General features: G+C 51.1%; 1 protein-coding gene across 2 annotated transcripts; it reads left to right on the forward strand.

The window, feature by feature from the left end:
* Positions 1 to 6,270: 6,270 nt before the first annotated feature.
* On the forward strand, positions 6,271 to 26,501 carry Hid1 (HID1 domain containing). 2 transcript variants are annotated; one of them, XM_028752837.1, is made up of 19 exons: positions 6,271 to 6,476; positions 12,378 to 12,527; positions 13,707 to 13,877; positions 14,425 to 14,538; positions 15,128 to 15,234; positions 15,444 to 15,560; positions 17,402 to 17,624; positions 17,807 to 17,863; positions 18,838 to 18,978; positions 19,162 to 19,252; positions 19,498 to 19,649; positions 19,757 to 19,835; positions 21,426 to 21,590; positions 23,105 to 23,332; positions 23,648 to 23,754; positions 24,235 to 24,315; positions 25,049 to 25,140; positions 25,256 to 25,414; positions 25,678 to 26,501. In XM_028752837.1, the coding sequence occupies exons 1-19, from the start codon at positions 6,411 to 6,413 to the stop codon at positions 25,739 to 25,741; spliced, it is 2,364 nt and encodes a 787-aa protein (XP_028608670.1). In that variant the 5' UTR covers positions 6,271 to 6,410; the 3' UTR covers positions 25,742 to 26,501. The 2 variants fall into 2 exon arrangements, with proteins under 2 accessions (XP_028608670.1, XP_028608669.1); XM_028752836.1 differs by having other exon boundaries at positions 6,307 to 6,476; positions 14,422 to 14,538.
* Positions 26,502 to 27,100: the final 599 nt, after the last annotated feature.

Here is a 27,100-nt window from a genome sequence, read left to right on the forward strand (position 1 = left end):
TAATCTTCCTTCATTCATTCACTGCCCAAGGGCTGGAAAGACGTGTCTGGTTAATTGATGCTCTTTTAAAGCTGGTCCTGGCCCCTCACTACCCTCTCACTGTAAGACTCCTGAGGCAGCTGGCTGGGGAGGTCTTCACAGAAACCTTGCCTCCTGGCTGGAGATGTTTGAGGGTGTGTGAAGTGTCAGGCCTTGAACTTCTAAAGGAACCTGTAGAGAAGCCCCTGGGCCCTGTGGCTTACAGCATGGTGATTTTAAAACACTTGGTCAAAATGCATTATTCCCACGGCCTCAAGTGAAATGCAAATTACTCAAGACTTCATGAAATCAGGCAAGGCTTTCCTCTATCTGTCTGTGCACCAAGAGCAGGGGATGCAGGGAAAAAGACAGATGCCATCCGTGCTCACGCACAGCTTAAATGAGAGACAGAAGTAGAAAAGTAGAGACAGTCATAAAATGAAAAATGCAAAATAACTATTGAAAGTGACAGTGCATGCCTCTGTGGTTCAGAGTCAGGAAGACTTCTCTTACAGAGGACCTGAGTTCCTTTCCAGAATGGAGTCTAGTTTCTAGATCTCTTGTTGGTCAGCTCACAACAGCCTGTAACTCCTAGGAATCTTACGCCCTCTTCTGTACTTCACAGGTACTGTATTTACAAATGCACACACTACCACACAAGCACACACACACACACACACACACACACACACGCATACATACATACAAGTATACATACATACATTTATACATGACTAAAAGAAAGTAAATCTTAGTAGGGTGGTGGTGGCACATGCCTATAATCCCAGCTCTTGGGTGGCTAGCCTGGTCTACAGAGCGAGTGCCAAGGCAGCCAGGTCTATACAGAGAAACCCTGTCTAGAAAAACAAAACAACAACAAAAAGAAAATAAATCATAGACAAAATAAAATAGTGCCAAAACATCCGTTTCTAATCCATATCCAGGCCTTGTAATGCAGCCCTCCAAGCAACCGGGAAGCTGAGGCACGAGGACCAGGAATTCAAGTCCAGCTTTGGTTACATAGTGAGTCTGAGGTCAGTCTGGGCTACAGAAGACTATGTTTTAAAAATAATAAACAAAGAAAAATGAGAAATGAAGGCTGAGAGCTGGCTCAGAGTGCTGGCTACTCTTCAAGAAGACCCAGGTTCCATTCCCAGCACCCATCTGGCCCCTGCAGGCACTGGTGTGCAAACATGTGTATAGATAAAAAAATTTTTTTTAAAGTAAAACAAAACTAAAATAGTGATTAGAGTTTTAAGTTTTAAGGAAAACACTAAGGGGCTGAAATAGAGTGTGGAGGATGGTCAATCTCTCAGAAAAAAAATGACTTTTAGAACGAGATACCAAAGGAGGAGGAAAGGGGCAGGCAGCAGAACAGAGGACTGGGGGATGTGAAAGGCACTGGGAGTGACCTTCATAGAGACCTGTGCAGGAAGAGGGGTGTGGGGTTGGGGAACCAGAAGCTGAGAGAACAGGGGAAAGGCTTGGACTGTTTGCTCAGGCTGTGGAGATTGTGTGTGTGTGTGTGTGTATTTAAAGACACAGTCTCACTTTGTAGCCCTGGTTGGACTGGAGTGTTCTATGTAGAAAGGCTGGCTCTATACCAATCACAGACATCCACCTGGCTCTGCCTCCTGAGTGCTAGGATTAAAGGTGTATGCCACCACACTGATAGCAAGGTGGTATTTTTATTTTATTTTATTTTATTTTATTTATTTATTTATTTATTTATTTATTTATTTATTTATTTTTTGGTTTTTCGAGACAGGGTTTCTCTGTGTAGTCCTGGCTGTCCTGGAACTCACTCTGTAGACCAGGCTAGACTCGAACTCTCAAACTCAGAAATCCACCTGCCTCTGCCTCCCAAGTGCTGGGATTAAAGGTGTGTGCCACCACCACCCGGCTAAGGTGGTATTTTTTAAATGTGGCATCAAAAGTTGGGCGTGGTGCCACAAGTCTTAGCACTGGGGAGATGGAGGCAGGATTAGGTGTTCAAGATCATCCCCAACTTAGCTTTTTTTTTTTTTCCTCTTGGAGAACAGATGACAGGCCTGACTTCTGAATACATTTGTCTGTGTGTGAGTATATGCTGTGTACATAGGCCTGAAAAGGATGTTGGATCCCCTTGGAGCTGGAGTTACAGGCTCTGTGTGTGCGCTGCTGGACATGGGTAGTTAGAACTGAACTCAGGTCCTCTGGAAGAGCAGCAAGCACTCTAAGCCACTGAAGCATCTCTTCAGCCTCCAGGAGTCAGAATTTTATCTTCAGACCCAGCTGAGCCTAGTCTCAGGGCTTCTCATGTGTGAATGAAGAAGTTCCCAGTTGGCTCCATCCCCCTCAGCTGTTCAGAGATAACACTTCCCCAGCCTTTCCAGTCTTCCCAGCTGAGGCCCAGGAGGCATGAAGTAGAAACCAGCCATCTCGGCTGCATTCCAATTAATCACTTACCCAGAAAATTAAGAGACAGCGAAATGGTCATTGTTTTATGCCATTTGGTGAGGAAGTTGTTCTGTGAAATGCTCCCTAAAACCTCCATCTGATTGACACCCAGTTTCCAGGATTCCAAATGTTTTCCTCAGTCCTGTCCCTGTTAGCCCCTTCTTGCCACAGCCTTGGTTCAGCCCTTCTCTGCTCACCACCTCCCTGCCTGCTCCCAGCATTCAGGTCTCTGTCTCTCCTGTTTTAGCCAGGACAATTCACTAAGACCTAATGTCATCTGGTGACATCATTTCTCTACTTCAAAGGCCTTTTTATTGGTCGTGCAATTCAATTAGAGCTTATTAGGTTGTACGTAGCCCTCTAGAATCGGCTCCTGGGCTACCTCAAATGTTATCTCCCATTGAAGTCTCTTATTTTCCCTTCAATCAGGTCTCTGGACATGAGGCTCTTTATGGTCCAGGCCTTCCTGCTGCTTGCTCTCCCTAATAGCTGGAAGCTGAAAAATTTCCACTTGTCTGTGTAGATTTCCTTCCTTTCCTTCATATCCGATGGCGGAGCTTTCCTGAGCTCAGTCAGAGGCTTTTGTCAATCTTCTGTTTTCTGTGTGTTCACCCGATTGGCAGGAAATTGGAGGCAAGGCAGAAGTGAGGTGTGGTGCCCATCCCAGCTCTCCTTTTCTGTGGGGAGACGACAGCTTTTGTGGGAATTCTCCTATGATGGGCGCCCTTTCCCTGGGCATGGGCAGCCATTCCTGCTTTTGCCCCTTAGGGGGTCTCAGTAACCCATTCTGATCCCATTTTCCTGTGAGTAGTCTCTCTCCAATAACCCTCCCTCCATCTGTTTCCAGCCCGTACTAACATTCTCAGTCACCTTCCAGGCTTCAGCCTAGACTCTCCTCCTCTGTCTCCTTCTTTCTTAACTAGTTCTACTAGGACCCTGAGCAGATGTTGACTTCCAGTGTCATAGCTCTCAATGTCTTGTTTTATCGGCAGTGGAAACATGTATCGAGGAGGCCTGAGGCCCCTTCAATGATGCCCAGCACTTACTAGGTCTGAGTCAATGTCTGTTGGATTTATGATGGTTGACCATAGAGAAAGGACTCCAGAGAGGGCCACAGGAGCTATAGACCAGTGAGTCTTTTATTCTGGCCACAAGACAAGGACATGACATGCTTTCTCATAGCCAAGAACCTTCAAGACAATTGTCACATTGTTAAGAAAAGTGTAATTTCCTCTACGTGTTCAAAGGTTCTATTGTATTTACTGATGATATTCTCACAGAATGTTTTCTTAAAATGTTAACTATGAAAATGTTTATATGTATACAGTCTTCAAGAGACTGGAGTGTTGGATTAGTTTCTTTGCCGCTACAGCCTTTATTTTTTGTTATTTTTGTAGGACTGGGAATGGAACACAGGATCTCCTGTGTGCTAAGCAGGCAGCCTGCTGCATTCCATGTTCCTCCTCCTTCATTTTAAAAGTCCAGTTTATTGAGGTGCAGTTTACATACATAAAGCTCACTCTCTTGAGGCACGCAGTTATGAGAACAAGCAAACAGAAGGTTTTCATTGCCCCACTAAGTTTCCTCCTTATCTTTCTTAGTCTACCCTTCCCACTTCTAGCTCAGAGCAACTGCTGGCTTGTTTTCTGTTCCCACGGCTCCACTGTTTCCAGAATGTCCATAAATGATAATACAGTATATTATAGCCAGGAAGGGCAGCCCACAAGTGTAATCTAAACACTCAGGAGGTGGAAGCGGGAAGGTCAGAAATTCAAGGCTGGTCTCAGGTACATAAAGAGTTCCAGGCCAGCCTGAGCTACACAAGATCCTGCCTCCAAATAAGCAAAGAAACAAGAATACTTTACATTCAGTTGGTACCTGATCCCACTAACCAACTAAGCTAGAGGCAGATTAATTTCTATTATCTCAGGACAAGCTGAAGATTGGAATTTGATAGCATGATTGGGAGTCTCTTGAGAAGCCCACAGGTCAGTGGCATTGGTGCCAAGTGCTGGTCCACAGAACATCTTGTGGAAGAGTCTCAGGTGTTATTAGTTTGCTTGAGACAGGATCTCGCTGTGTAGCTCTGATGACCTGGAACCAGCTATGTAGAACAGGCTGGCTTTGAGACCCACCTTCCTCTCCCTCTTGTGTGCTGGGTCTAAAGGCCTGTGTTAGCATACCTGGCTAGGTGGTATGTTTTTTTTTTTAACTGAATAAAGAAACCATTCATTATCTCAGAGTGATAAGAAAAGCCCTGGGGCACACCCAGAATTTTGTAGGGACACCATACTCTTGGAGAAAAGCTAGAACTACCCAATGCTGTGGCTTGTTCTGTGCGGTGGTGACTCCATGCCCTCTCTCTCTACCTCTGCACCTGTTCCAGCTGCCTTGATGGAGTATACTCCTTATTTTACAACTCCAGGATTCCCTTGTTTTGAACTATCCAGGATTCTCAGAAACTTCTAGACACAGTAACATGATTGTGTGTGTGGTGCGGGACATAGCCCTGGCAGTGCTATGTAATATATATATATATATATATATATATGTATATATATGTATATATATGTATATATATATACATATATATACACACACACACACATATATATGTCTGTGTGTGTGTCCTGTCTTGCTATGTAATATATATACATACATATACATATACATATACATATATATATATATATATATATATATATATACACATCCTGGCTTGTTATATATATATAGTTATATAATATATATAGTTATGTAAGATATATATATATATATATATGTATATATATTCATAAATAGATACCAGATCATATTGGATTTTGCCAATGCTGTCCTCAAACTCACTATTCACCAAGGATGACAGTGGGCTGTCCCTCCTGCCTTCACCTTCTGAGTGCTGAGATCTCAGGTGTATGCCAGCTATTTTATTATGTAGCCAGCTAGCTAGTATTCTCAATTTAATAATTAGAGTGCTTCCCGAACACAGAAGAAGCCCTTGGTTTGATCGGCAGCACCTCATAATATCAAGGGTGATCACACAACCTGTGACCTCAGCACTTTGGAAATGGATTAAAAAATTTCATAACCAGTAACAGTGAGTTCGAGGCCAGCCTACGATAAACCCCTCATAAAGCAAACACACTGTACTAGGCTATACCGTGGGTAACTCCTTTCTTCTGAAACCAGGCTCTGTGATGTGTATACCAGGTCCTCTGTACTTCAGAGTTCTCAGGGAAGGCAGCGAGCTAGGTAGAGGTCAAGACCCGAGGGATTTTTTCACTGTTGAGCTGCCTTCCTGGAACAGGGACACTGGGTCAACCCATCCTTCCACACACACAAGGGCCAAACCTTTTAAGGGTTAGAATAACTGCAAGGGTAGACACATGGATGTGATAGGTCAGAAAGAGATGCAAACAAACAGGAAGGAAGGAAGGAAGGAAGGAATGAAGGAAGGAAGGAAGGAGGGAGGGGAAAAAGGAAAGAAAAAGCAAGCAAGCAAGCAAACAAACAAGCTCAGATAGCAGCAATAATAGGAAAGCATGAACATCAGATAGAGAGGACTGGAGGAGAAACTGCGGGTCGGAGCAGGAATGAAGAATGAAGGTGGACGCACAAGGTGAGATACCAGGAGGGTTTCAGTCTTGCGGACTGGGTGGCAGGAGCGGGAGATGGAGCGGGGGCAACACTCGGTTGCAGAAAGAAGACCAGGAATTGTGTTCCACTAAGGACCTCTTCTTGGAGGCCTGATCGGCAGGTGCAGAGGCGGGGCCTCGTAGGGGCGGATCTAAAGGCGGGGCCACACAGGGGGTGGGGCCGACGCCGGCGGCGGGCGGGGTTCGCAGCTCCTCTCCCCTGAGAGCAGCCGGGGCTGCCGAGCTGGAGCTGGAGCCACAGCCGGAGCCCGCGGCAGAGTCGGAATCCGGGGTCGGGCCGGAGCGGGCTCCATCGACATGGGGTCCGCAGACTCCAAGCTAAACTTCCGGAAGGCGGTGATCCAGCTGACCACCAAGACTCAGGTGCGCCTGGGGACCCAGCGTCTTCATCCACCTGCCTGCCTGGGGGGCAGGGCAGGGCCGGGGGCTGGGTGAACATTGCTCGCCCGAGGGTGGGGTGACCGGCTAGTCCAGAGGGGGATGCTGAGACCAGCACCGGAACGGGACCTTTCCTTTGTAACTAGGGCTCCATCCTTGCCCCTGGGAGCCCACCCTATGCCTACTCTCCCCTGGGAACACTCTCCCGGGCACTGCTGCTGCCACCTTAGGCTGACGTGTGCCTACTCCTGGAGCCGGCGGCGACAACGTTATCCGCCCCCTGTCCCGCCCCCCAGTGCCTGCAGCCTCGCTTAGCCAGCCTCTTCCCGCTCCCACCTACCCATCCATCGCCCCGCTCTTCTCCCGGCCCCTCAATGCCCACGGTCCCGGACACACAGCCCCGGCTGACTCAATGCAAACAAAGCCGGGCCGGCGCCTGCCTGGGTCGGGGAAAACAGCTGGTGCGCGGTGGCAACGGTGGCGTCTCTGGGCCCTAGTTGATGCCTGAGGGCAGGGAAGGCCCAGGTCTTCCTGGGAGCTCACAGAGTGGCAGGCAGCGGCAGCTGGGTAAGAGGAGCTGTCCACAGGCCTAGGGAAGCCACTTTCCAGCTTGTGATGATCCAGGGGCTTCTCCAGGTCCGGTGGAGCTGATTGGCTGTGTTTTTTGGCACCCGGAATGGGGATTCAGGGGCTCGGGGATGAGGAGATTATCATTGGTCTGTTGGAGAGGAAGCCATGGGTGACTACAGTCCAGTCCACACTCTCACATTTCCTCCCGAGTCTACAAGTGTCACAGAAGCCACCTCCTATCTCCAACACACACCTCTTGATCCAGCAAGGTTCCTTCCCTGTCCTCCTTTCAATCCTTATTGCTGGATCCAAGCTACTATGGTTAAGGAGATGCCCAGCCATGCCTCTCCGAGGCCCTGTCAAAGGGTTCTGGACCTACTGCCATCTGGAACCCCACCCCCATCCTGCTGTTCTCAGAGCTCTATATTGTTCTTGGCCAGTGTGAGTGGGATCAGGAGAGCTGTCTTCCCACAACCAGCCAGTCACAGCCTCAAAGGCAGACCACTACTCCCACACCCTGTTACCCACCTCGGAAAGGTCAGAGGCTGAGGAAAGGAATGCCAGGACTTCTAGAGAGCCCATTTCTATCTGAGAGGCACTTGGTGAAAACCAGAACTGCTTCTCTTTGCTTTCCATGGCTTGTTCCAGAACCTCAGAAGTGGGACTCTCAGTCTATGGGTAGTAGAAAAGGGTGGTGTGTGTGGTATTTTGCACAGTGTAGGCTGGTGGAGGGAGTGGGGAGTCTCCCATGTTTGCCTGCCTGGGAAGGGGCTGGCTTGTTGAAAGATGGTTCAGTGGGCTCAGCAGATTCTTTGGGAGCAGAATGAACCCAACCAGATCTAGAAAGGTGGGCAGTGACCTGCTTAGGGACCTTCCCCCCTGAATACGTAAGTAAGTTTGTACCTGGTTGAGATAGTCTGTTCTCAGCTGAAGAAAAGCAGTTGCTCGGGTTAGGGCCTAGAGTAGACTGGAGATCTAGTGTGGGCTACTCCCCTTCCTCCTCTCCCCATCTTCCTCTCCCTCCTCCCCCTTCTCCTATCCCTCCTCTTCCTCCTTTCCCATCTGCCTCCTCCTTCTTTTCAATTTATATTATTATTATTTTTGATGTGTGTGTATGTGTGTGTTCACATGTGTACCACGGTACATGTGTGGCGGTCAGAGGACAACTGTGGAAGTCAGTTTTCCTTTTCTACCATGTGGACCCTAGGGATGGAACTTAGGTTCAGTAGGCTTGGCAGCAAGCAGCAATTATGTTTGCCAAGCATTTTTACCAGGTGCCTTTACTGCTGAGCCATCTCACTAGCCTGTGGGCTTTCTTATAAGCATGGGACTCTCACAGGTAGGTGGGGCTACAGCCTTGGATTCTGTAGTGATCAGCTTGGAGCAGCTAAGGTTCAAGAACCTGGTCTGAAAAGGTCTTCCTGGACCTTAGAACTCCGTGTCCCCAAGGGGCTGCAGATGTGATGACCACAGGATGACCTCATGTCTAAGCCCTCAGAGGCTGTTCCCTGGGCAGTAGTTACAAGCGGACCACCTTCTCGTAGCCTGGGCCTGAGCTCTTACGGGTCAGCCTTCCCTGCCTTCCTGCCCTGCATCCTGTTTTCTTCCTGCCCTATTGACCAGCTCTGGGCAGGGCTTAACCCTAACTCTGAGGCCACTCTCGACGCTTTCCTCACTTGGCTGGGGCCCCAGAGACTCTCCCCCAGATCCTGCTTATTTGAGGATGCTCTGCTGCAGGCTAGGGTGAGAGCTGAGAGGTGTGTGTTCCCATGCATGCACATGTGTGCCTAGAATAATACTTGGATCACCTGTCAGGACATATCATTCTTGTTGGGCTAGCTGAATGCTGGTTTTACCCCTTACCACTCCCACCCTACAAGGAGACTGTTAAAGCCAGGCTTGGGGCTGGAGGGATGTGTCAGTGGTTAAGAGGTCCCGCTACTCTTTTGGCTGAAGAGTTTGGTTCACGGCACCCACATTGGGTGGCTCACAACTACCTGTGACACCAGCTCTGGGGGATCTAACACCTTCTAGCCTCTAGGGGCACCCTCATATATGTGTACACACAGAGAGAGAAACATACACATAAATAAAAAATAAAATAAAAAAAAATTAAAGCTACAGCTGCTCCCTCAGTCAACGCAAATGCCTAAGGCCCAGTGGGATCAGGAGAGGAAGTGCGAGCTGAGGCTAGCAATCTTGAGGTCCTATATTCAGTCTCCATAATGAGAGAGAGTGCAGACTAGCCCTGGCTACATGAAAAAGGTGGGGGTAGGTAGAAAGATAAATGCTTGTTTATGAAGGGATTTTCCTCCTCTGCTTCTAGGTTAGACCTAGGTGAAGGTCCCTCTTAAGTCTCACTTGGATTTCAGTCCTGAGGTGATACTTGTCTAACAAACTGGGTCAGTGGTCAGCTCCATTTGTATTCAGCCCCTTTGCTTCTGCCCCTTTAAGGGATGCTGAGTACCTGGGAGGTGAGCTGAGTATTACAGGTAGCAGATTTCCAGAGGTGCTCCCAATGAGGGGAGCTCCACAGGCCTTTCCTCTGAGATGTCCTTTCCCACTGCACTCTGGCTCCAGGCCACCAGAACTGGGGTCTCTTGATCCCTTCCTCCACTCCAGTGTGTATCAGATGGCCGGTGAAGCTGAGGTCCAGCAAACCCCAGCTCCAGGGCCTCTCCTTTGGCCTTTGTTTACCTTCGGCTAACTTGCTCTACCAGTTCTGGGAGTGAGGGTGCAGCCAAAAGTTACCCTGGGGCTCCCCAGAATGGAGTGGAGGGTGGGCACTTTAGTGAAGCCTGCAGCCCCAGCCTTGAGTTTGGGTAGCCCCCTGGCACTCTGCCTTGTCAGGAGTCAGCTTCAGCACCTCAGCTTCATCTGCCTCAACTTTGAGTGCAGGGGCAATGCTGGGCTGCTGGGCTGCTGGGCTGCTGGGCTGCTGGGCTGAGGAGAGTGGCTCTAGACCTCAGTCAAGAATGTGGGGTGTAGAAGTTGAGGCTGGAGGTTCCCAGGCGGGAGCATGGGAGCATGTCTGTGCAGCTAATGAAACACCATGACCAAAGCAACTTGGGGGTCAGGGACTCAAGCAGGGCCAGAACCTGGAGGCAGGAGCTGATGCAGAGGTCTTGGAGGGGTGCTGCTTACTGGCTTGCTCTCTATGGCTGCTCAGTCTGATTTCTTACAGAACCCAGGACCACCAGCCCAGGGATGGCGCCACCCACAATGGGCGGGGCCCTTCCCCAACAATCACTAATTAAGACAACGCCTTACAGCTGGATCTTATGGAGGCATTTTATTTATTTATTTATTGTCTTTTTTGACAGGGTTTCTCTGTGTAGCCCTGGCTATCCTGGAACTCACTATGTAGACCAGGCTAGCCTCAAACTCAGAAATCTGCCTGCCTCTGCCTCCCAAGTGCTGGGATTAAAGGTGTGCGCCACCACTGCCCGGCTGGAGGCATTTTCTTAATTGAGGTTCCCTCTTCTCAAATGACCCCACCCTGCATCAAATCGACATCAAACTGTTCATCCCAGGGAAGAATTCTAGGGGTGAAATTTATCATGGAAACTGGTTGCCTTGCTCATTTACCTGTATGACTGTCTATGATTCAGAGACCATAAGTTCTATATTTAAAAAGTTCATTTTTATTTATGTGCATTTCTTTGTGTGTATGCCACAAGTGGGCATGTGCCTATGGAGGCCAGAAGTGGGTGTCGGATCCCTGGAGTTTCAGGGAACCAAACTGAGTCCTGAGTCCCCTGGAAGATCAGCGTACACTCCTAACCTCTGAACCATCTCTCTAGCCCCCAGGAGCACATGTAGTTTTAAAGCTTGTCTCAATAGGACCTTCAGAATTTGTTTATTACCTTAGTTTGTGTGTTTTGAGACAGGCATTTATTGTGTAGCCCTGGCTGTCCTGAAACTCATTCTGTAGACCAGACTGGTCTCAAACTCACAGAGATCTGCCTGCCTCTGCCTCCCTGGTGCTGGGATTAAAGGTGTGTGCCACTACACCCAGCCTGTTAAAATTAAGAAAATAAGGAGCTGGAGAGATGGCTCAGGGGTTAAGAGCATTGGTTGCTCTTCCAGAGGTCATGAGTTCAACTCCCAGCAACCACATGGTGGCTCACAACCATCTGTAATGGGGTCTAATGCCCTCTTCACATAAAATAAATAAATAAATAAATTTCTTTAAAAGTCTTTAAAAAATAAAAAAACCATCTGTGTGTATATATTTGAGGAAGGTCAAAGTCACACACGTGGACAGTTTGTGGGAGCTGGCTCACCCCTTTCGATAAGTAGACTCTGAGTTCCTCAGGCCACCAAGCTTAGGGGCAGCCCCTTTACCAGCTGAGCCATGTCGCAAGCCCCAAACCTTTAGGACTTTGTAATTATTGCTGAAATGAAAAGAGCCTACTGGGAAATGAGGACAGCCTGAGCAAAACAAAAGAAATTTACCATGGTCATGTCTAGGGGCAGTAAATACAGGAGTGTGTGTGTGTGTGTGTGTGTGTGTGTGTGTTTTGTTATGAGGTCTGTTGAATCCCGGGCTGTCCTTGAACTCACTCACTATGTAGTTGCAGATGACCTTGTACTTCTGATCTTCCCAAGTGCTGGGGTCATAGTCCCTTACCTCCAATCTTAATGTTCACACTGCTCGAGATCCACTCCAGGGCTTTGTGCGTGCTACACAAGCACCCTATCAACTGGACTGCATCCCAGCCTCAAGGCATATTTAAGATCTTTGGTGAATGTTGAGCTGATGTGTTGACTTGATCCAGCAGGCAGTGGGGAGCCCCTGAAGCTTTTAGGTCAAGGCATGGGGAGGAGGAACTAAGGTGGGGGGGGTGGTCCATTTGGAGGTTGAAGCTCCCAGAAAGTGACTGGAGCTGCAGCATGGGCCAGCAGGGGGCGCTAGGAGGAGCGTGTGGGGGCCGGTGGGTCTGGCACTGGTGGATGAGCTGAGAAAGAGTTGCTAGTGAGAAGACGGCACAGGTGACTGTAAGTGGGGTGCATATGGCCTTTGGGGAGAGCTCCTAGACACTTGACCTACTGGTGAGGCCATGGGATGTGACCTGGTGAGGGTGTCAGCTTCTCTTTCAGAGGAGGATGGGGACCTAGCCAGAGACACACAAACCCTCGGCGACACGGTGGGCTTTAGAATCTAGCGGATCGTTGCCCATGCACACCTATCTTGTGGCAGCTGGTTAAGGCTCTTCGTCCAGATGGGGAGGTTCCTGGATGCTGGCTGGGATGGTGGATAGCCGCTATGGCCTCTCTGCCAGGGCTCACTGTGAATACTGGATTCCCCTGTAGCCCGTGGAAGCCACCGACAATGCTTTTTGGGACCAGTTCTGGGCAGACACAGCTACCTCGGTGCAGGATGTCTTTGCGCTGGTGCCGGCAGCCGAGATCCGGGCTGTGCGAGAGGAGTCACCCTCTAACTTGGCCACCCTATGCTACAAGGTATGAGCTGTCTGGTCCCTCACTGCTGTCCCACCCTTCCCAGAGTGGCCTAGTCCACAGTAGGACAGGCTGCTTATTTGAAGTATCCCATCTACAGATCCTGGAGGACCAACCTCTTCACCTCCAGTTCTCCTTGTTGGGGGTGAGGGATAAGTAACCATGGCGGCAGCCGCCGTTTACGAGAGCTTTGGTCTATCTTTCCAACCTCGCTTTGCTTTTCCATGAGGTGCTCCAGCATCCAAATAGAGCTTTCTCTATTATAAACGAGGTCTTTAACTTTTTTTTAAAGGTTTATTTATTTTATGTGTATGAATGTTTTGCCTACATGCATCTATATGTTCCGTGTACATCCCTGGTGCCTGTGGAGAGCAAAAGAAGGTATTGGATCCCCCGGAACTAGACTAATGGATGGTTGTGAGACACCATGTAGGTGCTGGGAACGGAACCCTGGGTCCTCAGCAAGGATAATACGTTGGTTTTTATTGTCGTTGTTTTGGTTTCTTTATTTTGTTGAGACCCTGGATGCCCTAGTTCTTACTATTTAGACCAGGCTGGCCTTGAACTCATAGAGATCCACCTGTCTCTGGCTTCTGAGTGCTGGGAGTATATATGTGGGCCACCAAATGCGGTTAGACAGTGTATTCTTTTTTTTTTTTTTTTAAGATTTATTTATTTTATTTATGAGCACACTGTAGCTGTCTTCAGACACACCAGAAGAGGGCATCAGATCTCATTATGGGTGGTTGTGAGCCACCATGTGGTTGCTGGGATTTGAACTCAGGACCTCCGGAAGAGCAGTCAGTGCTCTTAACCGCTGAGCCATCTCTCCAACCCAGACAGTATATTCTTAACAGCAGAGCCACCCTTCCAGCCCCCGCCCCTCCCTTTAACCTTTAAAAAGGATACTTTTATATAGGGTTAAACAAAAGGGTTAGGAGAGAAAGAAGCTCTCAGAAGAAAATAAGTTGTACCCAAGTGTGGGTACACACTCCTTGAGAGAGGGGTACCACAGATGAGGTCTTGGCCATCCAGTGGACTGGACGCTGCTCTCCTGATGCTCTGGGCTATTTTTTCCCAGGTCACAACCTCCCTGATCGAGCTAGCTGACCTCTGCGGCCTGGGTGGCCTGAACCCAAAGGGCTTCTTCACATACTCCTCCCTTGCTGTCTGTCCCCACAGGCTGTGGAGAAGCTGGTGCAAGGAGCGGAGAGTGGCTGCCACTCTGAGAAGGAGAAACAGGTCGTCCTGAACTGCAGCCGGCTACTCACCCGAGTGCTACCTTACATCTTCGAGGACCCCGACTGGAGGGGGTTCTTCTGGTCCACAGTGCCCGGGGCAGGGCGTGGAGGGGTCTGTGGGCCTGCCCAGGGGTGGGTGTGGGGTGGGAGAACCCTGGCAGGGCCACCTGTATTTAGGAAGTATGGGGATGGGGACTAGGGGTAGGGTGCCCTTGAGAGGGAAGGAGCTAGTACCAACTTTTCAGGCCCTCGGTTTCCCTCCCAAGGGGCCTCTGCCTCATACAGCCTGGAGCAGGGGTACAGGGATAGGGCCCACAACTATGTCTTTAGAAGGACCATACTATCTTCTCCCAGACCCCATCTGCTCTGGGCTTATCTTCAGTCAAGTGCCAAGGGTTGAGTCCTCACAATTCCCAAGATGCCCAGCACACCTGGCAGGACATTTTCTCATTGTTCCCAGTGTTTGCCTCTGCCCTGCCATCTTCTGGCTAAGAGAGGTTTGGGGTGAGCCGGAAGTCACTTCCTCTTTCCTCTTTCTCTTCCTCCCTCCCTCTGTCTACGCGTGCCTGCTGAGACCCTGTCCCATATCCACGCCACTCCCAAGCCCTGGGGCCACTTCTCCTTGGCCAGCCCCCCTGAGCGTCCTGCGTCTTTAGCAGGGTGAGGAAGAGGATGAGAACGCTCGTCCCTTGGCAGAGTCCTTGCTCCTGGCCATTGCTGACTTGCTCTTCTGCCCAGACTTCACTGTGCAGAACCACCGGAGGAATGACGTGGTGAGACACCCAGGCTGGGCTCTGATCCTGCTGGGGCCAGCATTTAAGGTTCCCCTGGGCGCAGGGCGCAGGGCAGTTCAGAGGGCAGGCCTCCTAGGCATACGTCTCCTGGGTGGGATAGGGGGTTGTACTGTTGGAGAGGAGCCAGTTGGTGTCCAGCCTGCCTCTGTCTCCTAGGCAGCAGCACACAAGCACCCATTGTCTTCTCTGCCTGAGGTGGGAGGGGTGCAGGGCTGGAACCAGGAAGCCTGCCTTTTTACTCAGGAACTCCACCAGGGGAATACTTTCTCCCCTCAGCCTGCCACACCCCCACCCCCTAACCTTCTCTCTTCCCTCTCCCCGCCTCAAACTGGGCTCAGCAAGTAAAATAATCAATGCAAGGCTGCAGGAAAACGAGCCTTTAAAGAACTCCAGCAGAACCCGTTTCTCTCCTCGTCCAAGAATGGCAAGGGAGGGCTGACTTTAGGAGGATGCTGGGCTACATTGTTGCAACTAGAGACAACAGGGGGGAGCTTGAGGAGTCAGGGCCCGCCTCCCTGCTATTTGTCTTGTGACCCCCCTCTTCTCTGTAACCACTCCCTGTTTCTAGGACTCAGCGGAAGATGTCCATTCCCTGGACAGCTGTGAATATATCTGGGAGGCTGGTGTGGGCTTTGCCCATCCCCCCCAGCCCAACTATATCCATGACATGAACCGGTGAGCTGGACGGGCTGCCCTTTGCTTAGCTCAGAGACCCACAGGGTCTGCCAAGAAAACCCAGCCCTCTTACAATCCCTCCTCGGCCTTATAGGGAGGAACAGGGGTCTTTTTTTCCCATGGACCTTTGCCAGTGAGGTGGGCTGATTTGGCAGTGCCTTCTAGAGGGAGACAGGGTTCTAATGTAGCCTTTCCTGTCCCTCCTGCAGGATGGAGCTACTGAAGCTGCTGCTGACATGCTTCTCAGAGGCCATGTACCTGCCCCCATCTCCAGAAAGTGGCAGCACCAACCCCTGGGTTCAGTTCTTTTGTTCCACAGAGAACAGGTGAGAGGCAGCTGGCCTTTCTAGTCTTGTGCTAGGAACCTAGTGCCAACCCTGATGGTTTTATTTGAGGAAACGTGCTGCCCTCTGGTGTCGTGAAACTATAACAGCCATACACTTAATTTTTTTTTTTAATTTTTATTTTATGCACACTGGTGTTTTGACTGCACGTATGTCTGTGTGAGGGTGTCTGATCCTCTGGAACAGGAGTTACAGACAGTTGTGATCTGTCATATGGGTGCCGATAATTGAACCTAGGTCTTCTTAGCCTTACTAACAAGGCTCCAAACCTCCTGGGGGCTCCTGGGCCCAGATTCATGTCTTCCGTCTAGAGCTGCATTTGTTTAGTAGAAATATAATATGAGGGGTTGAAGTATAGCCCTGGGTGTGTAGTAGTGTAGTAGTGGTAGTGTGTGTGTGTGTGTGTGTGTGTGTGTGTAGTGCTTGTCTAGCATGCATGGAGCCCTGGGTGAACTGAGTGTGGCGGTGTACAGCTGCAATCCCAGCACTCTGGAGGTGGAGGCAGAAGAATCAAGAAGTTTAGGGCCGCCGGGCAGTGGTTGCGCACGCCTTTAATCCCAGCACTTGGGAGGCAGAGGCAGGCGGATTTCTGAGTTCGAGGCCAACCTGGTCTACCGAGTGAGTTCCAGGACAGCCAGGGCTACACAGAGAAACCCTGTCTCGAACCCCCGCCCCCCAAAAAAAGAAGTTTAGGGCCATCCTTGGCTACTAGTGCATTCTGGGCTAGCCTGTGGTACATAAGATCCTGTCTAAAAAGCAAAAAGGAAGGAAACTTATATATTTTATTTAACTCTGTATGTTTTTTAAAGTGAGCATTAAATTTGTAATGAGTATATAGAACTATCGTGATCATTTGAACTTCTTTTTCTCACACTTCCTTCCCGGAACCCAGTGTGTATTTTATACTTCCAGTATGCTTCAGGTGGACCAACCACTCAATAGTAATCAGTCACCAGCCACATGTGGCTGTGGTTGCCCTTTGGGACAGTGAGTGGAGGAGAGGGTCTGAGGGCTACTCTGATAGAAGTCTGGATCATTGGGGTCACTCAAGGGTTATGGAGATAAGAGTACATGTGGGTGCCACACAGTCATCAGTGGGACAGAGTATTTGAAGCATACAACCAGCTGTGCCCACCCAGCTGAGCCCCTGTGTGGCTGACACAGGCATTAGCATTCTAAACTTTTAACCTTCCTGCTTCTGGAATCTGACCCCTGCATGGCATGGCTCCCCTCCTCTGGGTTTTGCTGGTTCTCTACTTTTTATCCCCAGAAGAAAAGGGCTCCCAAATGCCCTTCAACACTGGCCGCAATCAGAGCCTGGCCAGAGTTTCTTCTTCTCATAGCTGTGCCAGGCATACTGCAACCCTTTGCCACTTGCCTAACCTCTTAGACCTCAGTCTCCTCACGTGTAAGATGAGGCACTTGAACCCTGACACCCACTGGACCTGATTCAAGTCATCCTGGTGCCTGGGAGCCAGGGGATGGAGCTGTCTTTTCTTTGCTCCTCTAACCTCTTGCCTAAAGCCCCAATAGAGAGTTTGTGACTCAGAGAATGGAGAAAGGAGTGAGCATGCTCTCCACAAGGAGTCCACCCTGTGTAACGGACTCCTCTGCTCCTAGCTCAGCTTGGCCCTGGTCAGAGTCGGCTAAACGCATGGATAGAGAGGGCCTTTTCTATTCGGGGATGGACAAGCTCATCCTTCTACCTCCTGGGTCCAAGCCTACTGCCTGATAGCACAGCTGCCCTGCTGTGGCTGTGACTGTGTCTGGAGAGGCCGGCCCAAGGGAGCATCCCTGCAGCCTTGCTCTGTGTTCTCCTGCAGACACGCACTGCCCCTCTTCACCTCACTCCTCAACACCGTGTGTGCCTATGACCCTGTGGGCTATGGGATCCCCTACAACCACCTGCTCTTCTCGGACTACCGGGAGCCCCTGGTGGAGGAGGCTGCTCAGGTGCTTATTGTCACCTTGGACCATGACAGTGCCACCAGCACCAGTCCCACCGTGGACGGCACCACCACAGGCACCGCCATGGATGACGCTGATGTAAGGACCAGAGGGAGAGAGGGTTGGGGGCAGATGACATCTCCTTTAACACAGGCCCTGGGCAAGAGTCACACCATGGGAGGCACCAGAGGCTGGGGGTGTCCAACTTTGGAAAGCTCACTGCTGCTACCCAGGCAGACCTGAGTGAGGCATCTGCTTATCATATCTCCTCTCCTTGGCAGCCTCCGGGGCCTGAGAACCTGTTTGTGAACTACCTGTCCCGCATTCACCGTGAGGAGGTGAGTTAGGCATGTGTGTGTGTGTGTGTATGTGTGTGTGTGTGTGTGTATTCTAACTGCCCACCTTCTGCGTGGCTGTGTCCGTGTGGGACTAGAGAAGTCCTGCCCTCCTGCATGAAGGAGCATAGCCATCCTAAGTAAAATAGTGATGGTGATTCTTGGGGGATTTCAATGCATTGAAAGGATTGGGGGGAGCTGGGGCTGTGTGGCTCAGTAGGCAGAGCACTTGCCTAATGCACACAAAACCCTCATCAATCTGTCAGCATCACCCGATCAAGATAGATTCGGTGGTCTATGACTGAAAAGCCAGCCTCTGAGAAGTGGAGGCAGGAGGTTTAGAAGTTTAGGGTTGTTCTTGGCTAGCCTAGACTACAGGAGACCCCCGTCTTTAAACTTAAAAAAATAAAAGAAGGAAAGTGAAGAACTGACTCATTAGTCTCAGCTGGGTCAGGGTAACAAGAGGGCTTCCTAAAGGAGGAGGTTTGCTGAGATGCTGGGGCTCAGGGGTGGGAGGAACTGCAGCCTTAATGTCCAGGCAGACTCAAGTGGAGGGGAGGTGCCCGGGACTGTGGCTGAGCGTGTCCTCGCCCCATGAAGATCAAACCTGAGCGCAGCCCGGCTTGTGGTGTGTGCTCAGTAGCTGACAGCTCTATGAGAACTGGGGAGGACTTCTGTGTGGTGGGGGGATGCAGGGAGAGAAGGACAGCAGTTACCAACAAGGAATTTAGATGATCAGGAAACCTAGCTAATGGGTTCATCTGAGGGTTTCCAGGAGCTGCAGCTTTGCATAGGGGATCTTCTGACCTGCTGGAGAGGGGTCCAGAAGCTGAACTTTGCAGGGTACTAGCAGTAATGTCCAAACCCAGGTCCTCTGGGCTCTGGAGATTGACAAGGCTGTGGGAGAATGAGGAGACATTTGTAGGGGTCTTGCTGGAGGGAGCTGGATTGGAAGGGCCTCTGCTTTGCTCTCTCAGGACTTCCAGTTCATCCTCAAGGGGATAGCTCGGCTGCTGTCTAATCCCCTGCTCCAGACCTACCTTCCCAATTCCACAAAGAAAATCCAGTTCCACCAGGAGTTGCTCGTTCTCTTCTGGAAACTCTGTGACTTCAACAAGGTGAGCAGACTCCAGGGCCCAGCCTGACAGCAACAGTTGTAAGGGAACCTTGCTGATGGATTAGTGGAGTCCAGAGTCTGAGGATGGGATAGCCTCTGGGCCTCCCCAGCCTAGGTGGGAGAAGGTGGGGCAGAGATAGTTCTCTTACTGGTGCAGCCTACCTGTCCCCTCTCTCCTTCCCAGAAATTCCTCTTCTTTGTACTGAAGAGCAGTGACGTGTTGGATATCCTGGTTCCTATCCTCTATTTTCTCAACGACGCCCGGGCAGATCAATGTACGACCATAGTGAGCCTGGGACGCTGCGGTAGATAGGGGGTCTTGATTTCGGGTGGGGTCCAGTCAGTCTGTCCTACCTCCCAGAAGCTCAAGCCTGGTGTCCTAACCTCCTACAAGGGCTTCCCTTGAACCCCTAACCTCCCACACGGGGTTTCCTTAATGCCCTGAAGATGAGTCCTTGTTCCTCCTCTCCCCCTTCCCCTTCCTGCTCTGTGTGACGCTTCCTGTGTTGTATACCCCCAGCTCGGGTGGGCCTGATGCACATCGGGGTCTTCATCCTGCTGCTTCTCAGTGGGGAGAGGAACTTTGGGGTACGGCTGAACAAGCCCTACTCAGTGCGCGTGCCCATGGACATCCCGGTCTTCACAGGCACACATGCAGATCTGCTCATTGTGGTAAGGGTGTGTGTGTGGGCATTCCTGGGGTTTTGGGGTGACATTCTCTTATTGCCTGGTCTGGAGGCGGTGAGTAACTCATGCTGTCCCTGTCTCTCCCTGCACAGGTATTCCACAAAATCATCACCAGCGGTCATCAGCGGTTGCAACCCCTCTTCGATTGCCTGCTCACCATTGTGGTCAATGGTAGGGGCCCAGAGCCTAACTTCCCCATGATCACCAGCAGGTGGCGCTAGGCCACAGCCCACCAGCCACTAGTCCGTGGACTTCTATGTATTACAGCTAAGCTTTCTTGTACTGTATAAGGGACAACAGGAACAGAGCGCCTATGAAGTATGGCTTTCACATATATATATATACGACATGCACACAATAATACATACAACTTCTAAAGGGTTTTAGAACATACCTTATCCAATCCGCTAAATTCAAAATATTAAATTAGATATGGATAGAATATAAAAGTCATTGAGGTAGCTTATGCTCTGTCTGTTTTATACCCAGTCTTCAAATCGTGTGTGTGTTCTGTCCCTGCAGGACATCTCAGTTGAGACTGGCTGTATTGCAGACATTTGATGGCCACATGTGACTGCTGGCTGTTTATTGGGTGGTAAAGGCTGTCCTAGTTATAGTGTAGGAATATCGAGAACATTGTAAAGGGCTACAGGCTGCTTACTCTCTGGGAAAGGAGCCAGGAAGGTTCAGGTTGGCTAGGGTTGGGAACCCAACAAGGTGGGTAGCAGTAGGCTGGAGCAGAATGACTTTTGTGGATGTCTTTAGGCCAGTTGGTTCATTAACCGATCTAGTTTACATTCCTGTTGAGGTAACAGAGACCCTTACATTTATTTGACTTAGAATTCCCATCATTGAGCAGGGAGGGGAAGTCAAAGCGGGAAGCAGCTAGTCACATGACACCCATAGCCAGGAACAGTGAAATGAACAATCATTGCTTGCCGGCTAGCTGCATACGCTCAGCTAGCTTCCTTTACTCCTAACTGCTCAGGGCCCAGCTTAGGGAATGGTGCCGCCCACACACATAGTGGACCTCCCCACCTCAATTACCAACCTAGATAATTCCTCACTGAGCTCTCTTCCCAGGTGATTGTGAGTTGTGTCAGGTTGACAGTACAAACTAACAACATACTGACCACGGTGTGATTGAACTTCTGGGTGTCTGGGGTAGTGCAGGGGACCTAGGGGCTCTCACTGGGTTGTGGGCTCTGTATGTTGATTCTATTTTACAAGTCCTCACTGAGTCCCTGACAAACAAGGCCAGTTTTGAGAATGCCTCTGTAAACGAGATAGTCCCTGTTACCATCCTCTGGGACCTTCCTCTGAGCCAGGGAGAGAGGTAGATGGCAAGGACACACACGGGTCAAGCCGTAGTTCCCTCTCTGACTCCCACTTACAAAGCTGCGCTGAGGAATACATATCTTGTGACAGCATCTTGTCACTCTTAAAAGGTGTCACATCCCAAGTTAGCATCCCTGTTCTGTCATTTTATTGCTGGGGAATTTGGACTCAGTTTATAACCTTCTCTATAACCTGTTTCTTTATCTACACTCCTGTCTCTGTCCTTCCTCCCTCTGGGTTGGGGAGATGCCTGGGAGGGATGAGCTGAGTGTGCCTCTGAGGTTGTGGGGTGGTGGGAACACTGGAGCCTCAAAGTCTCTGGGAGGCTCGCAGGGGTCAGGGGGGATCAGTTGAGGTGAGCCAGTCAGCCCTGGCCTGGCATTTGCAGGGCTGTCCCAGAACAAGCTGCCTCCTCCCTTACAGTGTCTCCCTACCTCAAGAGCCTGTCCATGGTGACTGCCAACAAGCTCCTGCACCTGCTGGAGGCCTTCTCTACCACCTGGTTCCTCTTCTCAGCATCCCAGAACCACCACCTGGTCTTCTTCCTTCTGGAGGTCTTCAACAACATTATCCAGTACCAGTTTGATGGTGAGGCGCTGGCCTGAGCCCCTGTGTAAGGAAGTCCCAGCCCAGGAATCCTGCCTGTGTACTTACTGAACACCTGTAGTGTATCTGAGTATAGGGACATGCAGTGTCAATCAAGGTGTGCCTTGTACCTCCCGTAGCTCACGGCTGGGCATGGAGTCACAAGCAGGGGGCGGGGCTTTAGGCAGACAACTTGACCCACTGAACAAAAGAGTTCATTTAGAATTGGTTGACTGCCGGGCGGTGGTGGCGCACGCCTTTAATCCCAGCACTTGGGAGGCAGAGGCAGGCGGATTTCTGAGTTCGAGGCCAGCCTGGTCTACAGAGTGAGTTCCAGGACAGCCAGGGCTATACAGAGAAACCCTGTCTCAGAAAACCAATTGGTTGACTGGAAAACTCAGAGTGGGAGGAGTCCTGCTGGCTGTCATGCAGGTACCTTACCAGTATCACAGGTGCAGATCTAGGCTCCCCAAGCATGTGCTCTTCGGCCATGAGCATGTTAGTCTCTAAGCCTTGGTCCCCTCATCCGTGAGATGCGCATAATGAGGGTGCTGTAAGTCCCTCTTGCAGGGCACACGCCTTTAATCGCAGCTCTCGGAAGGCAGAGGGAGTTGGATCTCTGAGTTGGAGGCCAGTGTAAGTGCAGGGATAGCCAGGGCTACGCAGAGAACCCCCGCCTCTCAAAAAAAAAAAAAAAGCCCTCTCAGAGGATATTGGAAGGCTTAATAACTCACAAAAGATCACCTGGCACAGCAAATATTAGCAATTATTGTTACTATTTCCAAAATAAGTACAATTTAGATGTATATTTGAGCGATGAATGAATGTACGGTAGGCAGTAAAGCATTGCTTGGGAAGGGACGTGTGCAAAGGCCCTGGGGTGGATGTTAAGCTAAAGGCACTATGGTGTGATACAGGACTAGACAGGTAGATGGGGCCACTGAGAGCTCTAGAAAGCTTCCCATCTTCCCCTGACAGCTGTGGGAACTTGGAGATAGATGACGGTGAACAGATGCATACAGCAGTGTCCTCCTGAACGTCCCTGTAACTCACTGAGAGGGATATGTACTTACTGTTGGCCTGGTGTAGGGCTCAGGCTACCCCACCATGCCAGATAATACCTGAGTAGTGCTTGACTGTGAGGGGATTTCCAGACACCGTAACAAGGGCACTGAGGAGCTCACGGCCGAGCTGTTTCCCCACAGCCTAACATCTGTGTATCTCCATCACCTAGTATCTAGGCTTTCCCACAGCCTAACTTCTTGGCATCCTTCAGAGGCTAACATCAGGTATCCTCACTACGTGACTTCTCGGAATCTCCAACAGCCTAACCGTCCACTATTACCACTGACATGCATACATGCACATGTTGTGTCTGCTCCACTCCCTCTCTGGGTACCCCATCCAGTCCTTATCCCCAGGGAAGACGTCTTCCAGTCTCACAAACTGCCTGGAAGCCAGCCCAGATGTGGAGTGGGAAGGAAAGCTCTCTGAGGACAGACATATTCCTCCCACAGGCAATTCCAACCTGGTCTATGCCATCATCCGTAAACGTGGAGTCTTCCACCAGCTGGCCAACCTGCCCACCGACCCACCCTCCATCCACAAGGCACTGCAGCGGAGGCGGAAGACGCCAGAGCCTCTGTCCCGTGTTGGCTCCCAGGAGGGTACTTCCATGGAGGGATCCCGCCCTGCCGCTCCTGCAGAGCCAGGCACCCTGAAGACTAGCCTGGTGGCCACTCCAGGTCTGGATGCTGTCAGGCTAGGAGAGTGTGGGGTTTGGCTGGGGGTGCACGGTGAGGGTGTGATCTCTGCAGTGTCATTCCTGTCTAGCAAGCCGAGGAAAAGGAATTCAGCTGCATGTGGGGGGTGGAAGTACTGGGTGGGCCTAGGTCACTTGATGGGGGTTAGAGGAGGGACATGGGCAGGGCTCAGAACTTAAAGTGACTGTAGAAGGGAAGGCAAACACAGTACCTCAGCTGGGAATGGGAAGCACATAGCCTCCTGGGCCAGAAGGGGTACTATGGCATATCCCTCTCTTCCTCCTGTGTCCCACCCAGGCATCGACAAACTGACAGAGAAGTCCCAGGTATCAGAGGATGGTACCTTGAAGTCTCTAGAGCCCGAATCCCAGCAAAGCTCAGCAGAAGGCAGCCTGTCTGAGGGGGTAGGTACTAGGGACACCTGAATGTCACTCTGTTTTCTTTCTCTCTGATTCCTGAAGTGTGGGAGTGGGCAGGGCTGGGGCACTCTGAGCTTGCTGTGTTTAGAACGAGGGATTTGGAGTTGGCATGGCTGGACCGGAGGGAGAGGGGGCATTCACAGACTTCTCCCTTTTTGTTTATCAGTTATAGCAAAGCCCTGTGACCTTCGGGTTTCTCATCCGTTAGCCTTATCTGAGTCTGGCCTTTACCCTGCCTTCTCTGTCAGTCCCTGGCCCTAAACCTGTCACTGGACTGGGCTGGGCTAGGCTGCCCCTTGGGCCCAGGGCAAAGGGTATAGGTCTGGACCAACCATCTTGTGCAGCAACCCTCCCTCCCCCAGTCCTGTAGTGGGGCCCCAGGAGACATGTTGTCCTATGGCTGCACCTTGTATCCATTTGTATCTATCCCTTCCCTGGTCACTTCCATTTCTTTCTGGGAACCAGGAGCCCAGCCAAACATGGAGAGAACAGAGGCGATTGTCCAATGCGTCAGCCAGTGGCCAGTGGAGCCCTACATCAGACTGGGTGAGGGACACAGCTGGAGGAGGGTCTGGGAGCTGGGATTTGGGCAGACAGCACTGAGCAGGGGTGGTCAGAGCTCCAGCTTGGGGAAAGCCTAGGGTAAGAAAACCAAAGACTGGGGCTGGAGAGATGGCTCAGTGGTTAAGAGCACTGGCTGCTCTTATAGAGGTCCTGAGTTCATTTCCCAGCAACCACATGGTGGCTCACAACCGTCTGTAATGGGATCCGATGCCCTCTTCTGGTGTGTCTGAAGACAGCTACAGTGTACTCATATACATGAAGTAAATAAAAAAGAAAACAAAAGACTTTAGAGACCAGGCTGAGGGAGAGTCCTTCCAGGTGCATTACCTTGCCTCCTGCACGCCCTTTCAGTAGATGTCCATATAACTGATTCCTTTGTCAATCGCCCTTGCTGAGTTCCTCCCCAAATCCCTTCCACTCCCTGTGTGTTTCCTGTGAGCCCCACTGATTGCTCTGGATGGCACAATAAACACGCTTATAATCGTGCCATCCAGCCATTGTGAGGATTAAAGGAGAAGGTCTTCCGGAAGGCACGAGGCCCAGCAGCTGGCCCGTGGTAGTGCTCAGTGTGGCCTGGCCCTTCCCATAAGCAACAGTTCCCCTTCACAGGCCCTGCTTGGTGCAGGCCATACTGTGCCTAGTGGGAGGGTGGTCAGAGGGAGGGGGGTCGGTCAAGGACAAGCCTGTCCCATAACTCTGGTTGTGGCCCTCACAGATCTTGTCCTGGAAGTCAAAGCTGCCGCTGCAGACCATCATGCGCCTGCTGCAGGTCCTGGTTCCCCAGGTAGAGAAGATCTGCATTGACAAGTGAGTCTGGAAGCTGGGCGGGCAGGTGGCCGTGGAGAGGGGGTCAGCCCAGGCTAGGGGTGGGTGTGTTGTGGAGAACATGTGTACTTGCTGGAGGCCCCACCTCTTTCTCCAGGGGTCTGACGGATGAGTCTGAGATCTTGAGGTTCCTGCAGCATGGTACCTTAGTGGGACTTCTGCCTGTACCCCACCCCATCCTTATCCGAAAGTACCAGGCGAACTCAGGGACTGCCATGTGGTTCCGTACCTACATGTGGGGCGTTATCTATTTGAGGTGGGTCCTGTGAGGGGTGGGGAAGTTACATCCTGGGGGTAGATCTGGATATCTACCTGAGGACTTCCCATGAGAGCCTGAGCTCTGGATTCCTCAAAACACAGTGGGACTAATGTCCAATCCATCAGACGGAGGGCGGGCGCTCATTACCCAGAGTAAGGGTATCAGGTTGGGTGGAGGCCTTGTAAGCTGCCTGGCTCTTTCTTGGGGGGAGGTCTACAAGGTACCCCCTGCAAGAAGGTAACAGTGCTCTCTCTCTGTAGGAATGTGGACCCGCCCATCTGGTATGACACCGACGTGAAGCTGTTTGAGATCCAGCGGGTGTGAGGATGGAGACCCGAGGGAACAGGGCCAGGAGAGCTGGTTCTAGTCCCCAGTGCTCCCCAACTCATTGTTCTGAGCTTAAAGGTCCATTATCAGGGTGTGGGGCACACAGAGTGGCTGGTCCCGGATGGCAGGTCTCAGGTGCCCATTGTGGCTGGAGACAACAGAGAGTTAAAAAAAAAAAGTGCCCCTCTGTCCTCCAAGCTGTTCTCCTAGGAGCCTCTTGTCTCCAGAGATACAACCCCATCAGAACCCCTGCCCACTCTGGCTCCTCCTTCAAGACCTGCCCTTGTGCTGCCTGCCCCCAGAAGTTGCCAGGTCACTGTGCCCTAAGAGATTGTCTCAAAAAGGAGCCATGTGGTGCCCCATGGGGCACTTGGTCACAGTGAAGGGAGTCCTGGCCACCTAGTCTGAGACTACTTACTGTTCCAGGCCTTCTCCTTTGCCAGTGCTCTGGGGGAAAGAGTAGCTGCTGGCCAAGGCAGCTGGCAACTTGTGAAGTAGGACTGTGGAGTGTGCTCTAGGGGCTTGGAGTAGGGTATCGAGGGTGCTCTGTTACTGTCCCGGGGTCGGGGGAATTTGCCTGACTGGTGGAACCTGAAGGATGTCAGTGTCCCTGCCTTCTCTGTGGCCTGGGTGGTGGGAGTTACATAGTCTATGAGCCCCAACTCCGGTCTCCGGGTCTCCCATGCCTCCCCTCTGTCAGTACAATCTCTGCTCTGTACAATCGACACTTTACACAATAAAATGTCCCTCCTTGTGCTGTTGTGTCTCTGTGCCTGGAGTTGGGGGAGGTGCCTGGCTAGGGCTTTTATCTTCAGGGTAGCTGGAGACTCTATATCCCAGAGGTCATCTCTGGAGGGCTCTTGCCCCATGACTGAGCCATCACCTGCCATTTTGGCGATGTGCGTGTGTGTGTGTGTGTGTGTGTGTGTGTGTGTGTATGTGTATGTGCACAACTGCAGGACTGTGCTCTGTCCCCCAGGCTTTGGCTGCCATTACCTAGAGAAAAGCCCACACAGGAGAGGCCAAAAGCCTAAGTCCTTTGCACGGCCTCAGGTAGCCAGGACCAGTGTTGAAGAGGCCTGGGTCATCACCCCTGGAGTTGATAGTGTGTGATTTCATGGGAGCAGGGGAATTCTGGGAAGGGCAGAGGCTTGGCTGCAGGGCCAGGACCACACTCATTGGGCCTCACCCTGGACATATTTGTTCTGGGCTCAGAGAGGGATGAAGTGCTGGTGTTGCCTGCTCGCTCACCTTCCTGCCTCACCCAGGGACTCAGAGGACCAAGCAGGCCTGGGCACTGGGCAGGCAGAGGCCACAGTGACCACCCATAGCGAGCCAGTTGCAGAAATGCCCCTG

Source organism: Grammomys surdaster, unplaced genomic scaffold (genome assembly GCF_004785775.1).
Source record: "Grammomys surdaster isolate TR1022 unplaced genomic scaffold, NIH_TR_1.0 125940, whole genome shotgun sequence".
Classification (NCBI taxonomy): domain Eukaryota; kingdom Metazoa; phylum Chordata; class Mammalia; order Rodentia; family Muridae; genus Grammomys; species Grammomys surdaster.

What these genes read in the sequence shown, in the direction of transcription:
- Hid1 (XM_028752836.1), top strand. Translation starts at nt 6,411, where the DNA reads ATGGGGTCCGCAGACTCCAAGCTAAACTTCCGGAAGGCGGTGATCCAG. An exon ending in TGGCCACCCTATGCTACAAG is followed by an intron (nt 12,528 to 13,706) that starts GTATGAGCTGTC and finishes CTGTCCCCACAG; the next exon opens with GCTGTGGAGAAGCTGGTGCA. An exon ending in ACCACCGGAGGAATGACGTG is followed by an intron (nt 14,539 to 15,127) that starts GTGAGACACCCA and finishes CCCTGTTTCTAG; the next exon opens with GACTCAGCGGAAGATGTCCA.